Source organism: Lactuca virosa, chromosome 9, assembly GCF_052849685.1.
Source record: "Lactuca virosa cultivar CGN04683 chromosome 9, Lactuca_virosa_CGN04683_v6, whole genome shotgun sequence".
Classification (NCBI taxonomy): domain Eukaryota; kingdom Viridiplantae; phylum Streptophyta; class Magnoliopsida; order Asterales; family Asteraceae; genus Lactuca; species Lactuca virosa.
Window position 1 is genome coordinate 124,917,599 of NC_136434.1, and position 18,826 is coordinate 124,936,424.

General features: G+C 31.9%; 2 protein-coding genes across 2 annotated transcripts; one reads left to right on the forward strand and one right to left on the reverse strand.

The window, feature by feature from the left end:
* The first annotated feature begins 13,562 nt into the window (after positions 1-13,562).
* LOC145138704 (copper transport protein CCH-like) lies at positions 13,563-14,262 on the forward strand. Its single transcript, XM_079072739.1, has 3 exons — positions 13,563-13,648; positions 13,739-13,814; positions 13,931-14,262. The coding sequence occupies exons 1-3, from the start codon at positions 13,640-13,642 to the stop codon at positions 14,071-14,073; spliced, it is 228 nt and encodes a 75-aa protein (XP_078928865.1). The 5' UTR covers positions 13,563-13,639; the 3' UTR covers positions 14,074-14,262.
* Positions 14,263-14,408: 146 nt separating this feature from the next.
* On the reverse strand, positions 14,409-17,351 carry LOC145140897 (biotin/lipoyl attachment domain-containing protein). The gene is made up of 9 exons (XM_079074284.1): positions 17,130-17,351; positions 16,355-16,555; positions 16,109-16,161; positions 15,969-16,022; positions 15,577-15,831; positions 15,408-15,470; positions 15,105-15,173; positions 14,952-14,997; positions 14,409-14,663 (listed from the first exon to the last, which is right to left on the reverse strand). Exons 1-9 carry the CDS (start codon positions 17,161-17,163, stop codon positions 14,602-14,604), a joined length of 837 nt encoding a protein of 278 aa, XP_078930410.1. The 5' UTR covers positions 17,164-17,351; the 3' UTR covers positions 14,409-14,601.
* Between the last annotated feature and the right edge of the window lie 1,475 nt (positions 17,352-18,826).

Genomic DNA, 18,826 nt, shown 5'->3' on the forward strand with positions numbered 1-18,826 from the left:
ATTTAAAGTAGCATAAGAATCAATAAAGAATGACATGACACCGACTTTAATTTGGTTAATATTTTTATTAAAAGTATTGCAATTCTTTATTTGATAAAATGTTTGGTTATTATTATATTTAAATATTCTATTTTTCTTTTAAAATACAATATAAGTGTTATAAATGTTGATGCATGACTTAATGATGTCAACACTAGAAAGAATGAAAATATGATGACGTATGGTGTTTTTCGGCCATTCGAGATCATTTAAGGTTTCAAAACGTGTTTTTTTTATTGGCTAACAACTTTTTATTTTGAGTTTTGATTTAGATATTGTAGGGTTAAGGAATACAACTTATCTTCTTCTCATAAGTATCTTGTTTTCATTGTGAGATTTTTTTTTTTCAATTTTTAGTTAAGAATCTAATTCTGATTGTGATGAATATAAATATATGATGACTGAATTATGGCTATACTAATATTTAAAAAACCGGTTTTTTAATTGAACTGGTATGGTGACCGGTTTCCGGTTCAAACGGTTTAACTGGTTCAACCGTCGGTTCAATCAGTTTCTATAATTTTCATATGTTTTTCTATTTTCCTACACACATAGATATCCACAAGTTTAAACATTAAAAATATACATAAATACAAGTTGAATATCAATCCAAATACCTTAAAAACATATAATCATAAGTTTTACACCAATCCACATATATCAAAAATAAAATAAGGTAGACAAAACTGTACAAATGGTCCATGTGGTTAGCTGAAAATTGTCACTTTGGTCCAAAAAGGTTTGGACTAGCACCAGAGGTCCAAACTTTTCATTTTGTTGCGAGTTTGGTCCAATTTGCTTTGAGCTTTTTTAAAATGACGATTTTGCCCTTACTTTTTTCTTTTTCAATTTTTTTTAATTTTATTAATATAAATAAAAAGCAAATTGAAAACGAATCTCCCTCTCTCTCTCTCTCTACTTCTCTCTATCTGTCTCTCTCAGATCCAATGATCTTCCTCCTTTCACTCAAACTTCTTCCTGGAAATTAAAACACACACGCACATAAACACTTCACAAAAACCTACACATACCCTCAAAACCTCAACATTTTCAAAGAGATCAAATGAAATCTAGTGAAGAATATAAGGATTAAATGTGAACCACCTCCATCATCACCAAAAAATGTAACTATGAGCTTCGATTCCTTTTTACAGATGAAGGTGAATAACAAAGATGGAACTTATGGGTTCAACTTGTGTTCCATTTTCCCGACAAGTATCCTCCTTATCTCTTTCTATTTCTCTCTCTCTCTCTCTCTCACACACACATACACATACATAATAAACAATGCTCAAGAAGAAAACCCACCTTCCCTTACCTAATGTTCTTCTTCATCACCTCACCTGAAAATGGTCTTTCTTCCCCCCCCCCCCCCCCTTTTCTCTCTCTTTTTTGGACTTCATTTTTCAGGAGTCACGGTTTCTTCACTGGAATGGAGAAAATGAATCCATTTTGAGAGTATATTTAATCTGGCGTGGAGGTTCTATACATCTATCTATTCCGCTTCAATTATTTTATCTCCTTCCAACTGCTTTCAAAATGATCAGCTTCATCAATTCTAAAATGTGCTTCATATATTTCATTAAAAAATCATCAGCTTACTATACCAGAAAAAGAAAATAGGTTTAACACCAAATCAAAAATCAAACATGAATTGATCTTTAGATTCAAAACAGAAGAAGAAAACCATGTGATTCATCGATTCCAGAAATCAAAATTCATGTATCGATCCAGGAGGTGTAACCCGATAAAGAAAATTGGACTTACCAGATCAGAGAAGGAGCCGTAGCCGGTACCGACGATCGGAGGTCTGGAGCGGAGATCGGAGATCGGAGAAGGGGCGCCGATATGGAGATGGTTTCCAAATAAGTAAAAGAGAGAGAGAGAGAGAGAGAGAGGTGGGTGGGGTTTGGTTGGTTATTAGTTGTAGATTTATTTTTATTTTTTTTAAATATGAAAATCAGAAAAGTAAATAAGAAAAAAAAGAACATCATATTAATAGGGGAAAATTTGTCATTTTGAAAAAAGAAATAATAGATTGGACCAAAAACGCAACAAAATGAAAGTTTTGGACCTCTGGTGCTAGTCAAAACCTTTTTGGACCAAAGTGACAATTTTGAGTAAACCATAAGGACCATTTGTGCAGTTTAGTCAATAAGGTATAATACGCAAACAAAATATAGTTTTAGATGAATATAAACGCAGTAAAAAACTTTATAACATTTACCATGAGTTTTTATTCAAATAAATCCAAAATAGATGCGAAAAAAAAAACTAAAGTTTGTTATGAAAATGATTCATTTCCATGTGTTTTTATTCAATTTAACCAACTCAACTGGATTTTTGTAAAAACTGACTGGTTCATTCTGGTTCAAAAATAGATATAAAACGATGGTAGTTTAACCGCTCCCTTCTCCGGTTTCCGATCCAACCGGTTCGACCGGCCGGTTCAAACCGATTTTTAACACATTTGGGCTATACCCACCCGTAACAATGAAAAATGAAAATGCACAAATTTATTTCCTTAAATAACAAAACAAACACGCGTCAACTATGAGCTAATTGATATTGTTCAATATGGATTCGAATATACGAAACTTAAAGTTATATTAACGTATTTAGATTTAGATAGCGCGTATTACATTTTTATCATCTTATTATCGCAAGTTTTTTTTAAAATTAGTTTTATATTTGAATAATATTGTTATAATTAGTTAAAATTCTTAAATAATAAATATAATGTAACATAATAAATAACTAAAAGTATAATATTGTAGTTAAAAAAGTATAATATTGTAGTTCAAAATATAAAACCAAATTAATGAAATCGTTCTAATAGTTTGGTCATTATTGTGTGTTCGATCCCTATTTTATTTGTGTATTTGGATCGTCCTCATGGTATTATTTTATTATGTTTTTCATTCCTTCCAACTTAAATAGAGACCAAGGGGGCGTTTGTTATTGCTTTTCAACATCAAAAATCCTTTTTGTAGAAGGACTATTAATAAAACAACTTTTTGTGAAAAGAGTTTTTTAAAAAATGTTTGGATTAGCAAAATGACTTTTGTGTTAACTTTTACATGTAAAGTCACATAAATTTACAAAAAATCAGGTTTTTGTGACTTTTTGAAAGCCTTTATTTTCCTCTATATAAAGGTTATTTTCAAAAATACTTTTCTATTAACCAATCACCTTTTGTTTATTTTTTGACTTTTTAGAAAATTTAGAAGCCAAAAGTCATTCTAAAAGTTACCCCAAACACCCTCAAAATACGCAATTTGGAACAAAACACAAAGGCAATTTATCAGTAATTTGTTCAAACTATAATACGGTTTCTTGCATTCAACCATATTTTAACTGTTAATACAAAAATGTCATAAAGTTGACTCTCAGATTCAATAAAGAAATTGAATAAAATATTCATCACATGAAAACTCGACGTGTTAATTTGCATGCCATATTTGAAGAACGAAGAAGGATATGTATTACCACTTACCACAATCCAAATAAAAACATAAAACTAATCCATATAGATTGTTTCGTGAAAACAAATATCCATAACAAAAACATATAAAAAACTATATATAAATCACTGGAATCAAATAAAGAAAACGAAATTTCTCACAAGTTTATGTCCAAAAGTACTAAGAATTAAATCATAAAAATATCTATGAATTAACCTAGATACCTTCCTCGATAATCATCCATCACAAAATTATCCCCAACACCAACATTCACTTGTGAATCGTATTCTGGCACTGCCAACTCCGGCATTAATGGCATCACACCACCTTGCACCACCACCGGCGTCTGAAACAGCCATGGATTAGAGTTACCAATAACCATACCCCCTTCAAACATCGGATAACCAAACCCACCCACTTCACTTTTCAATGGAACAAACGACGTCGTTGATGCACCATCGAACCACCCAACACCATGGTTCATAAAGTAGTGGTTCTGATTCACCATTTGAACCTGATTAAAACCCATGTGAGAATGTGTCGAACTTCCATACTGATAATAATCAACAGGCTCGAACTTCAATCTTTTCTGTAATTCAAGATAATCTCTCACACTCTTCTCCTTGTTCTCCAATCCCATAGCGAAATGTCTCAACTGCCCTTCAGATAACCCATCGAGTTCATCAAACCAAGTCGGGTACTTAACTTCCATGTTTCTTTTTCGTGCTTTCTCAAGTTCACCTTCGACCTTTTTCTTTCGTTCTTCAAAGTACTCTTTGAGGCCATAATGTTTCTTCCTGTTTTCTTCTTTTGATTTGTAAGAAGCGATGGATTTCTTGACTCGATCAGGGTTTTGTGGCCAAATCTCCGGCTTGTTGGAGTTTGGAGGGATTATGATCATAGCAGTGTCAATGTCGCAAAGAGTCTTCAATTCTTGAGCTTTCTTTATCATTCCTTGTTTTCTTTTCTCGTAAGTCGTGTTTCGGATCTTCTCTTTCGTTATGTATTTCATCTCTATCTTTGCACGTCCCATCTATGAACAAAACGCGTAAATAAGTGATTATGAATCATCAAGAACAGTTCGTATTCATTTGTATGTGTAAAAGATTTAACGATATGATGAACAAACTTACAATGAATCTCTGAAAAAAAAAGGGTTTTCAATGGAAAACCCTAATCGTAATCGAGCGATGATCAAGTTGAGACTTGAGAGAGAAAGTAGAGAGCGTAAAAAATGGAATGTGTCTGTATATAATGTGTTCTAAAGCTTTACCATATATTTCATATATATACTACATGTACCTTTTTAACGCAGAGAAAGCTTCGGACTCTATAATAGAATTTGCCAATTTGGAGAGTTAAATTTGGTATTGATTGAAGTGTAATAAATATAGATTGATGTGTAATAAATTTAGAAATCGTAAAATTTGATATGATTTGATTTGGGTTTGTTAACGTTGATCTAAAATATTCTAACGACAAAATTAAATTGTTCATGTTCGTTCGTTTATGTTCATGAACATGCTATAAACGAACATAATTAATAATTAATGAACAAAGATAAATAAACATAATTTGAACATATATTAACATAAATGTACATATGATATAGTAATGTAATCAAATACAATTAAACATATATAAACATAAAATGAACTTTTATGAACGAACATAAAAAAACGTAAATAAAGGTAGCTTTTGGTACACGAACAAGATAGGACTGGACCAGACAGAACTGGATAGAACTGAACTGGACAGAATAAAACTAATTATCTACGTTACGTTTGGTAAAATGATAGAACAGATCAAGACATGAAAATTACCATATTATCCTTTGAATTAAATAATATATTATAATTATAATCAATATTACTTTAACACTTATAATTTTTTTAAACATAATTGGTATAGATCGTAACACTTATTTAGTAACTTTGGTTTGCAAATTCAATTTGTGCGTATGATTGAATTTGCCAATCAAAACATAAAAGCAAGCCAATAAATTAAATTGCAGAATTACAAACATGAGCTATCAGTATTAATGTGAATTGTCAATAACAGTGAGCTGCAAACGAAGCCTCAATCCATAGTTTAAAAAAATTACTACACAATTGCAGTTGCAGCGAAAGTGAAATTAAGCGATAATAACACAGGAGTTGTATTTAATAATAAATCACAAATCAAAGCTGAAGCATGTGATTATATAAACCAAATCATCCTTCCTTTTTCTACCAAATCGATTCCTATATAAAAAATTAACAGCCCTCTTTGAAAACCTAAATCGATCTCTAGGAGTTCGTTTTCCTCAATGTTTTAAAAACCGGTTTAAACCGGCAGGTCGAAACGGTTGGACCGGGAATCGGGGAAGGAAACGGTTCAACTATCACCGGTTTTATGTTTATTTCTGAACCGGATCGAACCGGCCGATTTTTACAAAAATCCGGTTGAACCGGTTCAATTAAACCGGTTGAACCGGTTAAACTGAATAAAAACACATGAAATTGAAACATTTTGCATAATAAACTTTAGTAGTTTTTTCACATTTATTAAAAATTTTCTGAATAAAAACATATGATAAATGTTATGAAGTTTTTTGATGCATTTATATTCATCTGTGACTTTATTTTCTTTTTAATGCACATAGATTGATATAAAACTTATGGTTAGTGGCGGCCCTGGGGTGGTGCCGGCGGTGCGGTCGCACCAGGCCTCCGATTTTAGAGGGCCTCCGATTTTTTGGATAATTTATAGTTATAGTATTGGTATTTTTGTAAAATATATTTTTATGTTTTATCAATAAATAAAATTAGTCCGGTAACATTTGGTTCCAATTTTAGATGCGTTTTAATTAAGGAAAAAAATTCAACAAAAATCAAAATCTAATTATAAATTTAAAATTTATCAACAATTTAAGGAAAATATCTATATAAAAAAATGAAAATTTGTTTTCTTTATAAATTTTAGATAACGTTTTATATTTTACAAACTCACCAAAAAGTAAGAAAAACTCAAACCCTACCAAACCTAGAAATTGTGTTGCTCGTCTCTTGTCTTTTGGCTTTTGCTGTTTTGTATATCTCGTTGACTGTTTACTGCAAATTAAGGTTAGTATTTCATCTCTTTTAATTTTCCAACCATGCTTGTCGTTTGGCTGCAATGCTTTGCTTTTTGTCTTTCTCTCCATGTTTAATGCTCCATAAAGTTAATAAATAATGAAACTGTTGGTTTATTTTTTTATGTATTGCCTTGATAGGTTTTTTATGTCTTGATCTATCTATATTTTATTATATATTGTTTTAGGTTTTGCTTTTTAGCTTTTCAATACTTAGGGTTATAGGTCACATTGGTCAAAAGTAGGGCAATAGGTGATGTACGAATTTAGGGATGGGGTTGGGCATGGTTTTTAAATATATATATATATATATATATATATATATATATATATAATAATAGATTGAAAACCAAAATTTTAAGTATTTTTTTTAATTTGACAGTTATTTGTTTTTACTTTTAGCATACTTCATTTGAGTTTACAGTTTTCAAATTTGTATATTTGAATTGAATTCTTTGAATATCATATTAGTGGTTTGGGTATTTAAATAATATTAGTGGATTAGTTTTAACAGTTAATACCCATGTTTAGTTAAGTTGTTCAAATGTCCTAATTGTTTTAAACATTAAATTTTTAATAAATATTTACAAACATATATTTTAAAGTTATTAATATAGATTTTTTTTTATTTAAGAAAAGCATGGCTCCAACTAGAAAATTTGAATCGGGCTCTTCTAAACGTAAAAGAAAACAGAAAGAAGCACAATTTATTGATAGTCAAAGAGGATCTATGGATTCATTTATTATAAAAAAAGTGTCGGAATATCATCGCAATGAAGAATCGGTTGGGGAAGAACATAAAGAAAAAGAAGAAGCCGAATTGCATGTGCCAGAAAATATGGATGAGATACATGAAACTGTAGAAGAACCTAAAGAATAACTTCACAATGTTGTGGAAGAACCTAGAGAAGAAGAAGTTGAACTGCAAATGCCAGAAAATATGCCTTGTGTAGATGAAGACATATACAACTTGAACGACAATGGTGATGACAAAGAAGATATTCCAGTGAATATTTATGATCCTAGAAACTGGGACACCCTTGATACTAAATGGAGAGATTTACTAGTGAAAAATGGTCCCATAAGAGATATATTAACAGGCAAAGGTCGTAAAGATGGAAGAAATAGACGCTTTCGTGCAGATTTTTACAATAAGTACTTACCAAACGGGGAGAAGCATCATAGAGATTGGCTTGTTTACTATAAGGATCCTGATAAAGTATTTTGTTTCTCTTGTAAGTTGTTTAAGAAGAAACCATAAGCAAGTAATCTAGCACATGAGGGGATAAACGATTGGGGGCATCTTTCCCGTACTTTGAAGATGCATGAAAGTAGTGCAGAGCATATCCATAATATGTCTCTTTGGTTTGACTTACGTGCAAGGCTAGAAACTAACAAAGTTATTGATAAAACTTTTCAATACGAAATCAAGAAAGAGACTAAACATTGGAGGAAGGTATTAAGAAGGTTGATTGCATTAGTGAAATTTTTATCCAAACAAGGCTTGGCAATACAAACAATATGAAGACATTTTTGGTTTCTTATTCACAACAGAAAAGTTGAAGTCAATGAATACTAGCGAGTTAAAGTCATGTTGCAAAAATCTGGAAAAGAGGCTGCAAAATGGTCATATCTCAGACATTGATGCTGATGATTTATTCAACGAACTGGAGATGTTCCAAAAACATTTACCGGTTGAACACAATACAGCTAACGGAATACTAAATTTCCTAAAAATGATGAACACTTATCCAATTTCTTGTCTAGCATACAAAATATTGTTGACTGTTCCTATTACAGTTGCATCGGCGGAAAGAAGCTTTTCAAAACTAAAGCTTTTAAAATCTTATTTGCGCTCGACCATGTCTCAAGAGAGATTAAACGCTTTGGCATTGATTTCGATTGAGAACGAGTTTCTTGAGAATATTGATTATGAAAGTCTCATAGATGAATTTTCTTCTAAAAATGTTAGAAGGTCAATGTTTAGAAAATAGTAATGCGTTGTTTTTTTTTTTTTTTTGAAAAGTTGTTTATATCAGTTTTACAGTTTTATTTGATTACTAATGAATGATGAAGACATTATTTTGTGGTGGTGAATTTATAAGATGTTTTTTAGCAACTTTATGTTTTGAATTAGTTGTAGCAAATGTAGTTAATAATATTTACAAGAAATTTTTATGGGGCCTCATTTTAGTTTTTGCACAAGGCCTCCGAAATGTCAGGGTCGGGCCTGCTTATGGTTATGAGTTTATTTTAATGTTTTTAGAATGATTTACAACTTGTTTTCATGTGTATTTTAATGTTTGAACTTATGGACATCATATTCTTGATTTGTGTATGTAGGTATGTGTACGAAAATACTAAAAAAGATGAAAATTATATAAACCAATTTACTCAGCGGTCGAACCGGTTAAACCGGTTGAACCGGAAACCAGTCACCATACCGGTTCAACTAAAAAACCGGTTTTTAAAACATTGGTTTTCCTTTAAACCAAATTTCTTTTAAATATATGCTTTCTAGAATAATTAAGCTCTAGAAGAAAAGGCTTCGACGTTTCCTAGAAAGAAGATGATGGACTTATCACCTCTGTCTACAGGGTGAACTCGTGGATATGTAAGAGAGAATTTTCAATTAGAAATTTTGTTACTGAAACAAAGAGACAGACTATGGATCGATTGAGAGTTTATGATTTGTAGAGGAGAGGAGTCATGAGAGGCTTGGAGGGTAATTTAGTCTTTGAAAATATTTATATGTTTTGTCCAACTGTGTTCCACCTTTTGGGTGGGACTAAATTTATAGATTTTAGTCCCATTGACCAGTTTTTGTCCTATTGACTTCTTGTTCCATCCATACCAAACACCCTACTCATTGTTCATGTTCGTTCGTTTAACTAAAGGAACGAAAATTTGTATTCATATTCGTTCATTTATTAAATAAACGAACATAAACGAACTTCTCGTCGAACGGTTCACGAACAGTTCGATGAACGTTCAGTTCATTTACAACCCTACGTGTTACCACTCATAGTCTTTTAAATAAAAAAGCATTAGTTTTGATATTTCTATTATCAACTTAAAAACACGACATAGTTATGAATTAAAAAAAAAAAAGTTATATGCCAACTATTATCCAAAACTTTTACTTCAATCCTTTCATTTCTATTTATATGACAAAGCGATAATTTGTTTATTCTAACACTAAAATAAATTTCAGCAAATTGTTGCAAAGATATGGTTTTTCAAACCGGTTTGAGTGTTACAAACTTGTTATATATATTAGACATTTTATAATAGAAACTAGTTTCAAAGCAAACTGTTTTCCAGCAAAAACGATTCCTTCTTTTGAGAAAAACAAAATCTGTTTCTAAACCAGCCGGTATGGACCGAATTGAAAATTCTATTTCACCCTAAAAGCATTCATAATATGAGTTTTTTTCATGAATTTATTCGGTCACATAAAGTCAAAAACTATGAAAAAAAAACTATTGGTTCAACTTTTTAAAAGTGTATTCACGGTGTTTATGGAATTACAGGAATGACGTACGTTTTTGTTTCAAAATCATTCGGTGCGAAAAAGTTGGGAAAATACCGGTAATAACCAAAAAATAGGGGGTAATTTCAAATTTTATACATGAAAATTGACATTTCCGGTATAGACATGCATTCCGCCGAGGTAGCTCTGCGGAATCTACTGTAGCTCCGCGGAATGGCAAAATCGTAAATAAATTAGTATATTAAAAAAAAAAAAAAAAAAACTGAAGATCCATTCCTCGGAGCTACCTCTGCGGAATGAAAAAAAAAAAAAAACTGAAGATCCATTCCGCGGAGCTACCACCAAGGAATGAACTCATTCCGCAGAGGTAGCTCCGAGGAATGGATCTTCAGTTTTTTTTTTTTTTTTCATTCACATCGATTCTTCGGAGTTTATATTCATTCTCCAACTAATTATTTTCAAGAAAAGTTTATGATAGTATGATAATCTTTTTTTGAAAATAATTAGTTGGAGAATGAATATATAAACCCCGAATAATTGATTTGAAAATAATAATAATAATAATAATAAACTGAAGATCCATTCCTCGGAGCTACCTCCGCGGAATGAGTTCATTCCTCGGTGGTAGCTCCGCGAAATGGATCGTGAGTTTTTTTTTAATACACTAATTTATTTACGATTTTGCCATTCCGCGGAGCTACCTCCGCGGAATCCATGTCTATATCCGGAAATCTAATTTTTTGTGTCTATATTTTGAAATTACTCCCTATTTTTTTACTATTGCCGATATTTTCCCGAAAAAGTTACTGATAGTACTATTTATAATAGTAGAGTTGATTGATTATCAAACCCCTTATTCTCGATTCCTTTGTAATTTTTTGTTAGTTTTTTGCCAATTTTTTAATAAATGAAATCTTAGCTGTTCAAAAAAAAAACTTGTTCACATTTGTAAATTTACAAAGGCTCGTTGAGAAGAGTTTTTTTTTCTTTATATTTTAATATTTTTTTTATTTATTTACCTTATATATCTTCCTCTTCCTATTCTAATAAAATAATAGTTTTATTCTCACAAGTGTCATAGTATTACAACTCATCATTAATATTATATATCAACTATAATGCCACTTGTCAACATATTAATATCCATTTTAAATTTCTCACTCTAATTTTAAATTTCTCACTCTAATTAAATTAAATTAATAATTGATTCTCTATTTTAAATTTCAAATTTTAAATTTTCTCACTCTTATTATATTAAATTAATAACATTAGATTAAAAAATAAAATAAAGTTAATACAGATTATAAAGTGTTATAACTTCACGTATTTATTTAAATCAACGATTATAATTTTATATAACTAAAAAAATATCCCTTAAGTAATAATTATTTAAAATATTGATTAATAATTTTGATTTTTCAATATGAAAGTTTAATTAATTTTATAATTGTCATTCTCACGGGTTATAAACTAGCTATTACTATATATATGAGTAATAAATAGGCTTTGTGAAAAGCCTCCATGTTGTAAATGACTGTTAACTAGGGGTGAGCAAACTCAAACCAACAAACCGAGAAACCGACTAAAACCGACGAAACCGAAACCGAAAAAACCGAAACCGAAGCAAAACCGATGGTTAGGGTTTAAATTTTTTAAAAACCGAAAAGTCGGGTTCGGGTTCGGTTTTTACCCAGAAACCGACCCATCCAACCCAAGAAACCGACCCATACTTAAAACTGACAAACCGCCCCAAAAAACCGACCCATCCAACCCAACAAACCGACTCATACTTGATTGTTTTTTGGTTATAATAGACTATTTCGGGCTTTGGTTATAACTTGTAGTAGACTATTTGGTTGTAAGACTCATGTTTTTTGAAGTATTTAACTTCAATTTGGTGTTTTTGAAGTATTTTACTTCTTGCTTCATTTTTGGAAAATGGGTTAAAACCCAAAAGTCATGGGTTTAAACCCAGAACCCATGAGTTTATGGGTTGAACCCAAGAAACCGAAAAACCGACCAAACCGACCAAACCGACCTCAGAACCCAAGAAACCGAACCGACCAGAAACCGATCCTATTGGGTTCTGAAAACCAGAAACCGAACATTTATGGGTTGGGTTGGGTTTGGGTCCAAAACCGACCCATGCACAGCCCTTATGTTAACCCTTTTGGTTTGTTAATATGGCATGACGTTACATCAAAAATCTAATTAAAAACTCACATCTTAAATCCAAGTATATGAGAAGAATAATGTGATTTAAATGTCATAATATAAAATAGCAACATTATTTTTAATGTGTTAAATTCTTTCACAGTTACAGTTATGTACATATGATGCGAATGTAATGGTTGAGATGTAAAATTCTACACCGATGATGCTGAGTAGACCTGCACATTTGCAGTCCCAGACCGGTCTTGGGTCGGTCTCGAAACGGTCCGGTCTTTTTGAGGTCAGTCTCGGAACCGGTCTGGCCTTTTTTCAGACCGGTCTTTTTCGGTCTTGTCTCTCGGTCTTTCTGTATGCCTTTTTCGGTTTGATTTACGGGTTTTTTTTTGTTCGGTTTCGGTATTTTTCGATTCGTTTGTTTTGGTTTCGAGTTTTTTCCATTAATAAATATGAGATTATCATCAAAATAATAAATTAAGATTTATTAAAAAAGATAATTTAAATTTAATAAAAGAAAAAAATGAAATAAATTAGATAGTTTGTAATTAAAAATTGTATAATTAACACAAAGATTATATATTTATAAAGTTTGGTTACAAGTCTATTTTTTCAGTCCGGTTTCAAACTGGTTCGGTCTTTTTTAGGATCAGTCTCCGAACGGTCCGGTCTTTTTCAGACCGGTCCGGGACGGTCTCAAGTTGGTCTTTTTTCGGTCCGGACTTATTTAGGACCGGTCTTTTTTCGGTCCAGTCTCGTTTTAGACCGGTTCGGTCTTGGTCTTTTTTGGGGTCTGGCCAAAACCGGTCTTTTTTTGCAAGTCTAAAAATGAGTTATTAATATCATAGCAGGCCCAAATATATTGGTAATGTTTCCTCGATTGTAGACACAAGATTTTAGGGATAAGTTTCAACATTGTTATAAATTAATTCGGTTTTTTTAGTTGCTTAGATATGTGTGTTGATTGGTATGATTCAAAACTTAAAACAAGCCAAAAAAAAAAAATCAAGCTTACAGACCACCGACAAGATGTTAAAAGATCGGGTTGCTTTGCTTTCATCTATAAACAAAAAGATAAAAACTTGTATAAAACCAAGTGATTTTAGTATATAAATTTATTAAAACAAATCAATTAATTTGAAATAAATCTTCAATACAAAGATCAAATATAATAATCTCAAATACACCCCATTTGTACGGTTGATAATGTCTAACAAGTCTCATTCCATTCCCATGATCTCAACACAAAAAGGTGAAGTTAAATTGGTATCCAGATGTGAAGAATCGAATTCCCCACTTTTACACCCTTTAAAAATCCTCTCTTTCCTTCACAAATTCCTCTCATTCTCACCACATCCCTCTACAATGGCTAACGTCAGATATTTCTTATTTCTTATTTCTTATTTTAAACCAAGTGATTAGTGTTAAAATCATTTCGTTAATCACTTCTCTTGATCAAAACAGGTGGTGGAATTGAAGGTTGGTTTACATTGTGAAGAATGCATCAAGAAGATCTTAAAAACCATCAAGAAATTCGAAGGTACAATTTCCTCCTACTCCTTTCACTTCATTAGCTTTTGCTTCATCAACATGATATAATTCATCATGGTTTTAATTAAGACGTATAATGAATAAGCTATAGCTTTTTGTTTCCAGATATTGAAGCGTATGATGTTGATACGAAATTGAACAAGGTCACTGTTACAGGGAATGTAACGAATGAAGAAGTGATCAGAGCTTTACATAAGATTGGTAAACAAGCAACCAATTGGGAACAAGTTTCGAACATCAACTACTAATTAATCGAGCTTAATCTAATGCTTTACTATAGCCTAATATTAAAGTTAGTTGAGAGAGAGAGAGATTTGGTCAGATTTTGTAACTAATGATTATTTATGACTCATTTGTCAAAGTTTTTGATTCGAGTACAACCCACAATGTAATATATTCATTTTAGAATATTGTCATAATCAACTCACATTTATCTTTGTTGTGTATTCTTCAATAAGTTATAAGAATTGCTTTTTAATCCAATCACCCTTTCTCTAAAGGTGTCTAGTCTTAACTTATAAAGATATAAATTGGTGTTATTATTATTATTTTTTTTGGGTAATTAACATGAAGCATACAAAAATATGGCAAATACATCTTCTTATCAATTTTCTAGTCTTGGATAAATTTTTGTTGCAACTTTGAAGTCATTTTCAACCCAAAAAATTGGCAAAAAGATAAAGTGCTAAACATTACAAGAATACATACTCGAAAGCAAAAGTAAAGGGATGGAAGGATGGATCTCTGAAAAACTAGTTTAATGGATGACAAATGGTTTACTTGATATCATGAAATGATGGCAAGACTGCAATGAGGGGATCTCCGTACCCAACCGCCTCTACAAAAATCACAATTTTTCATCATCAGTAAATATGTCAGTCAAAAGAGTTATTTTTCCAGCAACCCCTCAGATGGCTCACACTGCATAATTCAGGTACACAGGAGTGGGCCATTGGGTTCATCATCATCAGTGTCAATGTCAATGTCAATGTCAATAGTTAATGTCAGTGTCAGTAGTTTCTGCAAAAGGGTTACTCTTCCAACAAACCCTGAGCTCGCTGACTACACTGATAATAGGATGTAGATAAAAAATTAAAATGTTATATTTTGGATTGAAAGATGATACCTCCATCATTAAAGAGGATCTTTATGACTTCTCCGGATGCATCCGACTGTATAATTATAAACCGATGATCAAATTCAAATTTTATTTTTTAGATTAAAAGAAAAAATAAAAAAAAGTAAAAAATTGTTTATGATGAGATTATCATTATCTCACCTTCACCGGAAGTTCAGTGCCAAATTGGTCCAAATAGCATATAATTTGTCCTTCCTTAATCATATCACCCTAAATAAATTTAAAAAGGGTAAAAATGTCGTTTTACATGCGTAAAGAACCAACCACACAAGAAATTCAAACCATAGGAAGTAACCACTTTGTTGCATGAATTGGGAATATCTTTTTTATATTATGTTGATTAATGTCAAAACTAATCAAAGAGATAAAAACACAAAAAGAATAACTATGAACTCAAAATTTAAAAAGAAAAAAAAAAAAAGGAAACTTAGTTGCAAGAATTACCTCTTTACAAAGAATAGGCTGCTTCTTCCCTTTGAGTGTCCTGCTCTTCCGGAATGTTCCAACCTAATAATATATTAAAAAAAGTGAGACTTTCCACATTAAGTCCTAACTTTTTACGAATTTGCCCTTGTCATTTTCTCATATATATTTTTTTAAACATTATTTATACCGTGGGACATGAGACTAGAACATATCCAGTAGCTCCAGAAGCTTCTAGAGCTGCTAATTTCTTCAATTTCTCAACAGGAACATTTGTAAATGGATTTGATTTTTGAGCAGGCTTAGGTGGCGATGGTGGGGCCACAGGGGTAGATCCAGTCATTGGTTCACTAGGAATTGGTGGGGCCACTGTAGGTGAAGCAACAACAATCCCTCCTCCTGTTGATTTAATGTTCCTCTTTAGATGCATTTCAAATCCCCCAATCTATATCACAAAATTAAACAATCTCTTACTTAATTATATCAAGGATATATATATATATATATATATATATATATATATATATATATCTATATATAAATGTATAAAATAGCTTAGCAATTTGTAAATTGTAAGCTTACCTTCATTTTCAGCTCAGCAATCTGTGTTTCATCACATACACCCTTGACAAGTTCCTGTTATTAAACATGTAAGTGAAATGGTTAAGAAAAATGATAATAAATTATAATTTATTATAAGTTAGGTGTATTTAATAAACCACCTCAAAGCCACTAGGAAAAGAAACGGTTGAAGTATTCTTCTTCTCCACTGATCCTTCATATGGAAAAGCCACACATAACAGACATTAGCATCACATTAAACATTGGGAAATGGAAAAAAGAAAAGTTAAATGGAGGGAAAGTTGTAAAGAGTTGAGGACTTAATGGGGAAAGGGAAAGGCTCATTTTTTTTCTTGAATTTCTGTATTGAGTTGTTCTTTATGTGTTAAGTGAAAGAAATTACTCACCATTGGACTTGTCTGCAACAGCAACATCAGATGACTTAACACATGACACAATTGCCCCTGTTCGCCTTTTCTGAGAAGAAACAAGATCCAAACCGAATGATGAAGTTTGGATAAGAGATTTTGTTGATATGATCCATGATGCATTATGCATAGAAACCACACCAGGTCTCTCAAATGATGAACGCAAAGGTGAAACAGTGCCTGTAGAATTTGCAATTATAAGATGCTCTATCAATTACACAAAAACAAATTGAAATAGATACCGTTTTAGATAACTCCTAGGTAATAAGTTAATTGTACAATGATTTGCAAAAAAAACTATGCTCTATATGAGTAAAATCGAGCACAAATTCTCTCAAACTCTGATATGCATCGGTTTTGGTTTGTATTTTACTTTGAAATCGAGGCTTACAGAGACCTAAACAGAGTTCATCGATTGAAATTACTGATTTACAAAAACTGGAATCGAGTAAGAATTGTTTTAACTAAGTTGCAGATTAAACCACAACCGAAGCGTCTACTACATGCAACTAAACCATTCGCGCACTCAGAACCTAAAACAGTCAAATCTAAAGACGTTGATTTCACATTAATTAGTAGCAAACATAGCTAAATCGGTTAACAACATACAAAAAAATTAGTTCACTCGATCCGTAATGAATCCAGTAAAGCATACCATGTTCAATCATGCATTCATCCAGGGATCAGGTATCACATAAAGAAGCCATTCAGAGATGCATTATATAGAGAAGAGAACAAGGGATAGAAGAGTTACAGTGAAAGGAGCGTAAGACAGCTGCAGACTCCATGGGAGATGGGGGGAAATGGATGATCGATCTGGGTATTTGAGAAATTAGAAGTAGAAATGAAGGTAGGTTGAAGATAGATTAGGATTTATAGTTGGATAGAAGAAACTATTATTTTGGTAAAGCTCAGTCTTTGAAATGTCCGCCCTGTCTCATCAGTTTCTTCACCTCTCTTCTTGCTCTTATGAAGCTCCTGCTAACGTGCGCCTTCCCCTTGTTTATGACGTGTCCCTTTTATTTGTGACTTAATTTTGTTCTTTTTGGATCTTCGACTAGAAATTACATGAAAACTTGGAAAAATAAATAAGTTTTTAAGTACCCACACTCGCAATAAGAAAATAATTTTAACCAATAAATTCTTATAAAAAAAATGAATATGTAACGTTTTTGCATCAATTATAAATTTAGCCTTATATTATATACAACATAATAGTATGGATTGACTTTTTCTATTAATGGGTTGATTTAATGATTTTCAAGAAAAATGTATTTGGGAAATTATATCAACTTAGCCGAACATTGTCAATAATTCTCATCTACTTTTACCCCAACTTGGCCCAACCTATGAAACCTCTAATTTTTTTCGATAAGTTTTAGGTGTCTAGGAACTTACCATCTATACTCCAAAAGTCCAATATATGCAACTAGGGAAATTAATGTCATTGGTCTACACTATTATGTAAATATACTTATATGCTATAAAGAAATACTGAAATACGACAACTTACATGTTGAAGTTTGTGGAATTCGAAACTGGGACACCTTTATTTTAAAATGTTTTACACTAAATGATCACCCATAGACTTCATTTGATGGTGATAACAATATAGATATACTTACATTGCCATGTGAAATCCTACGGCTATGGAGAAATACTTGCTAGACTTGTGCTCTATTTAGCAAGCATGTTGCACGCCGATTTCATCCCTTAAACACTTTGAAAAACCCCTAATTTACTAAAGATTCGTTATCAAAATGATTTCTTATTGAATCTAACACTAAATATACCAACATAGAAGATCAATGTATGTAAGAAAAACGGGATAAAATAGCCTTGGAAATTCTGAGAATTGTGGTTTCACTTTCAGATGGGTGGTACTCCCAATCTTTAATCGGATAAGACTCAGAATTGAGAAAACAGAAGAGAGAATGTTCAAGATGTTATGAAGAAGAAGAGTACCAACAACAGATTTCGGATATGATGATATAACCAGAAAAACTTCCAGTCTTAAAACTGCCACATGACAGTTTTATGTCCTAAAACTGTCAAAACGTCATAAACTAACTTAAATTCGGGTCTAGAATATGGATCACAAAACCGAGTATATTTACCAAAAATCCAGATTTCTGATGCATTTTTAAAACTGCCACTCGACCCCAGCCAGGGGCTGCCGCCCCTTGGACCCTACTCCCAGGGGCGCTGCCCCCGGACCCCCATCGGTTCAGGGGCTTCGCCCCTAAATAGCAGTATGCTTTCAACAAAGACAAAATTAAACAAATATGCACTCCGCACCATACCGATTTGTTCAATAATTGTCAAAGTGACATTGATCAACAAATTAACCTCATTACACTTAAATAACATTAGTGATATAAATCACCAACAATGCATAACCATAAAAACAAAGATTTATCAACTATATGGGTGAAATTCTCAAAATTATAC

What these genes read in the sequence shown, in the direction of transcription:
- LOC145140897 (XM_079074284.1), bottom strand. Translation starts at nt 17,163, where the DNA reads ATGGAGTCTGCAGCTGTCTTACGCTCCTTTCACT. An exon ending in TGTTGCAGACAAGTCCAATG is followed by an intron (nt 16,162 to 16,354) that starts GTGAGTAATTTC and finishes TTCCATATGAAG; the next exon opens with GATCAGTGGAGAAGAAGAAT. An exon ending in TTGCTGAGCTGAAAATGAAG is followed by an intron (nt 15,832 to 15,968) that starts GTAAGCTTACAA and finishes TTTGTGATATAG; the next exon opens with ATTGGGGGATTTGAAATGCA.
- LOC145138704 (XM_079072739.1), top strand. An exon ending in AACCATCAAGAAATTCGAAG is followed by an intron (nt 13,815 to 13,930) that starts GTACAATTTCCT and finishes TTTTGTTTCCAG; the next exon opens with ATATTGAAGCGTATGATGTT.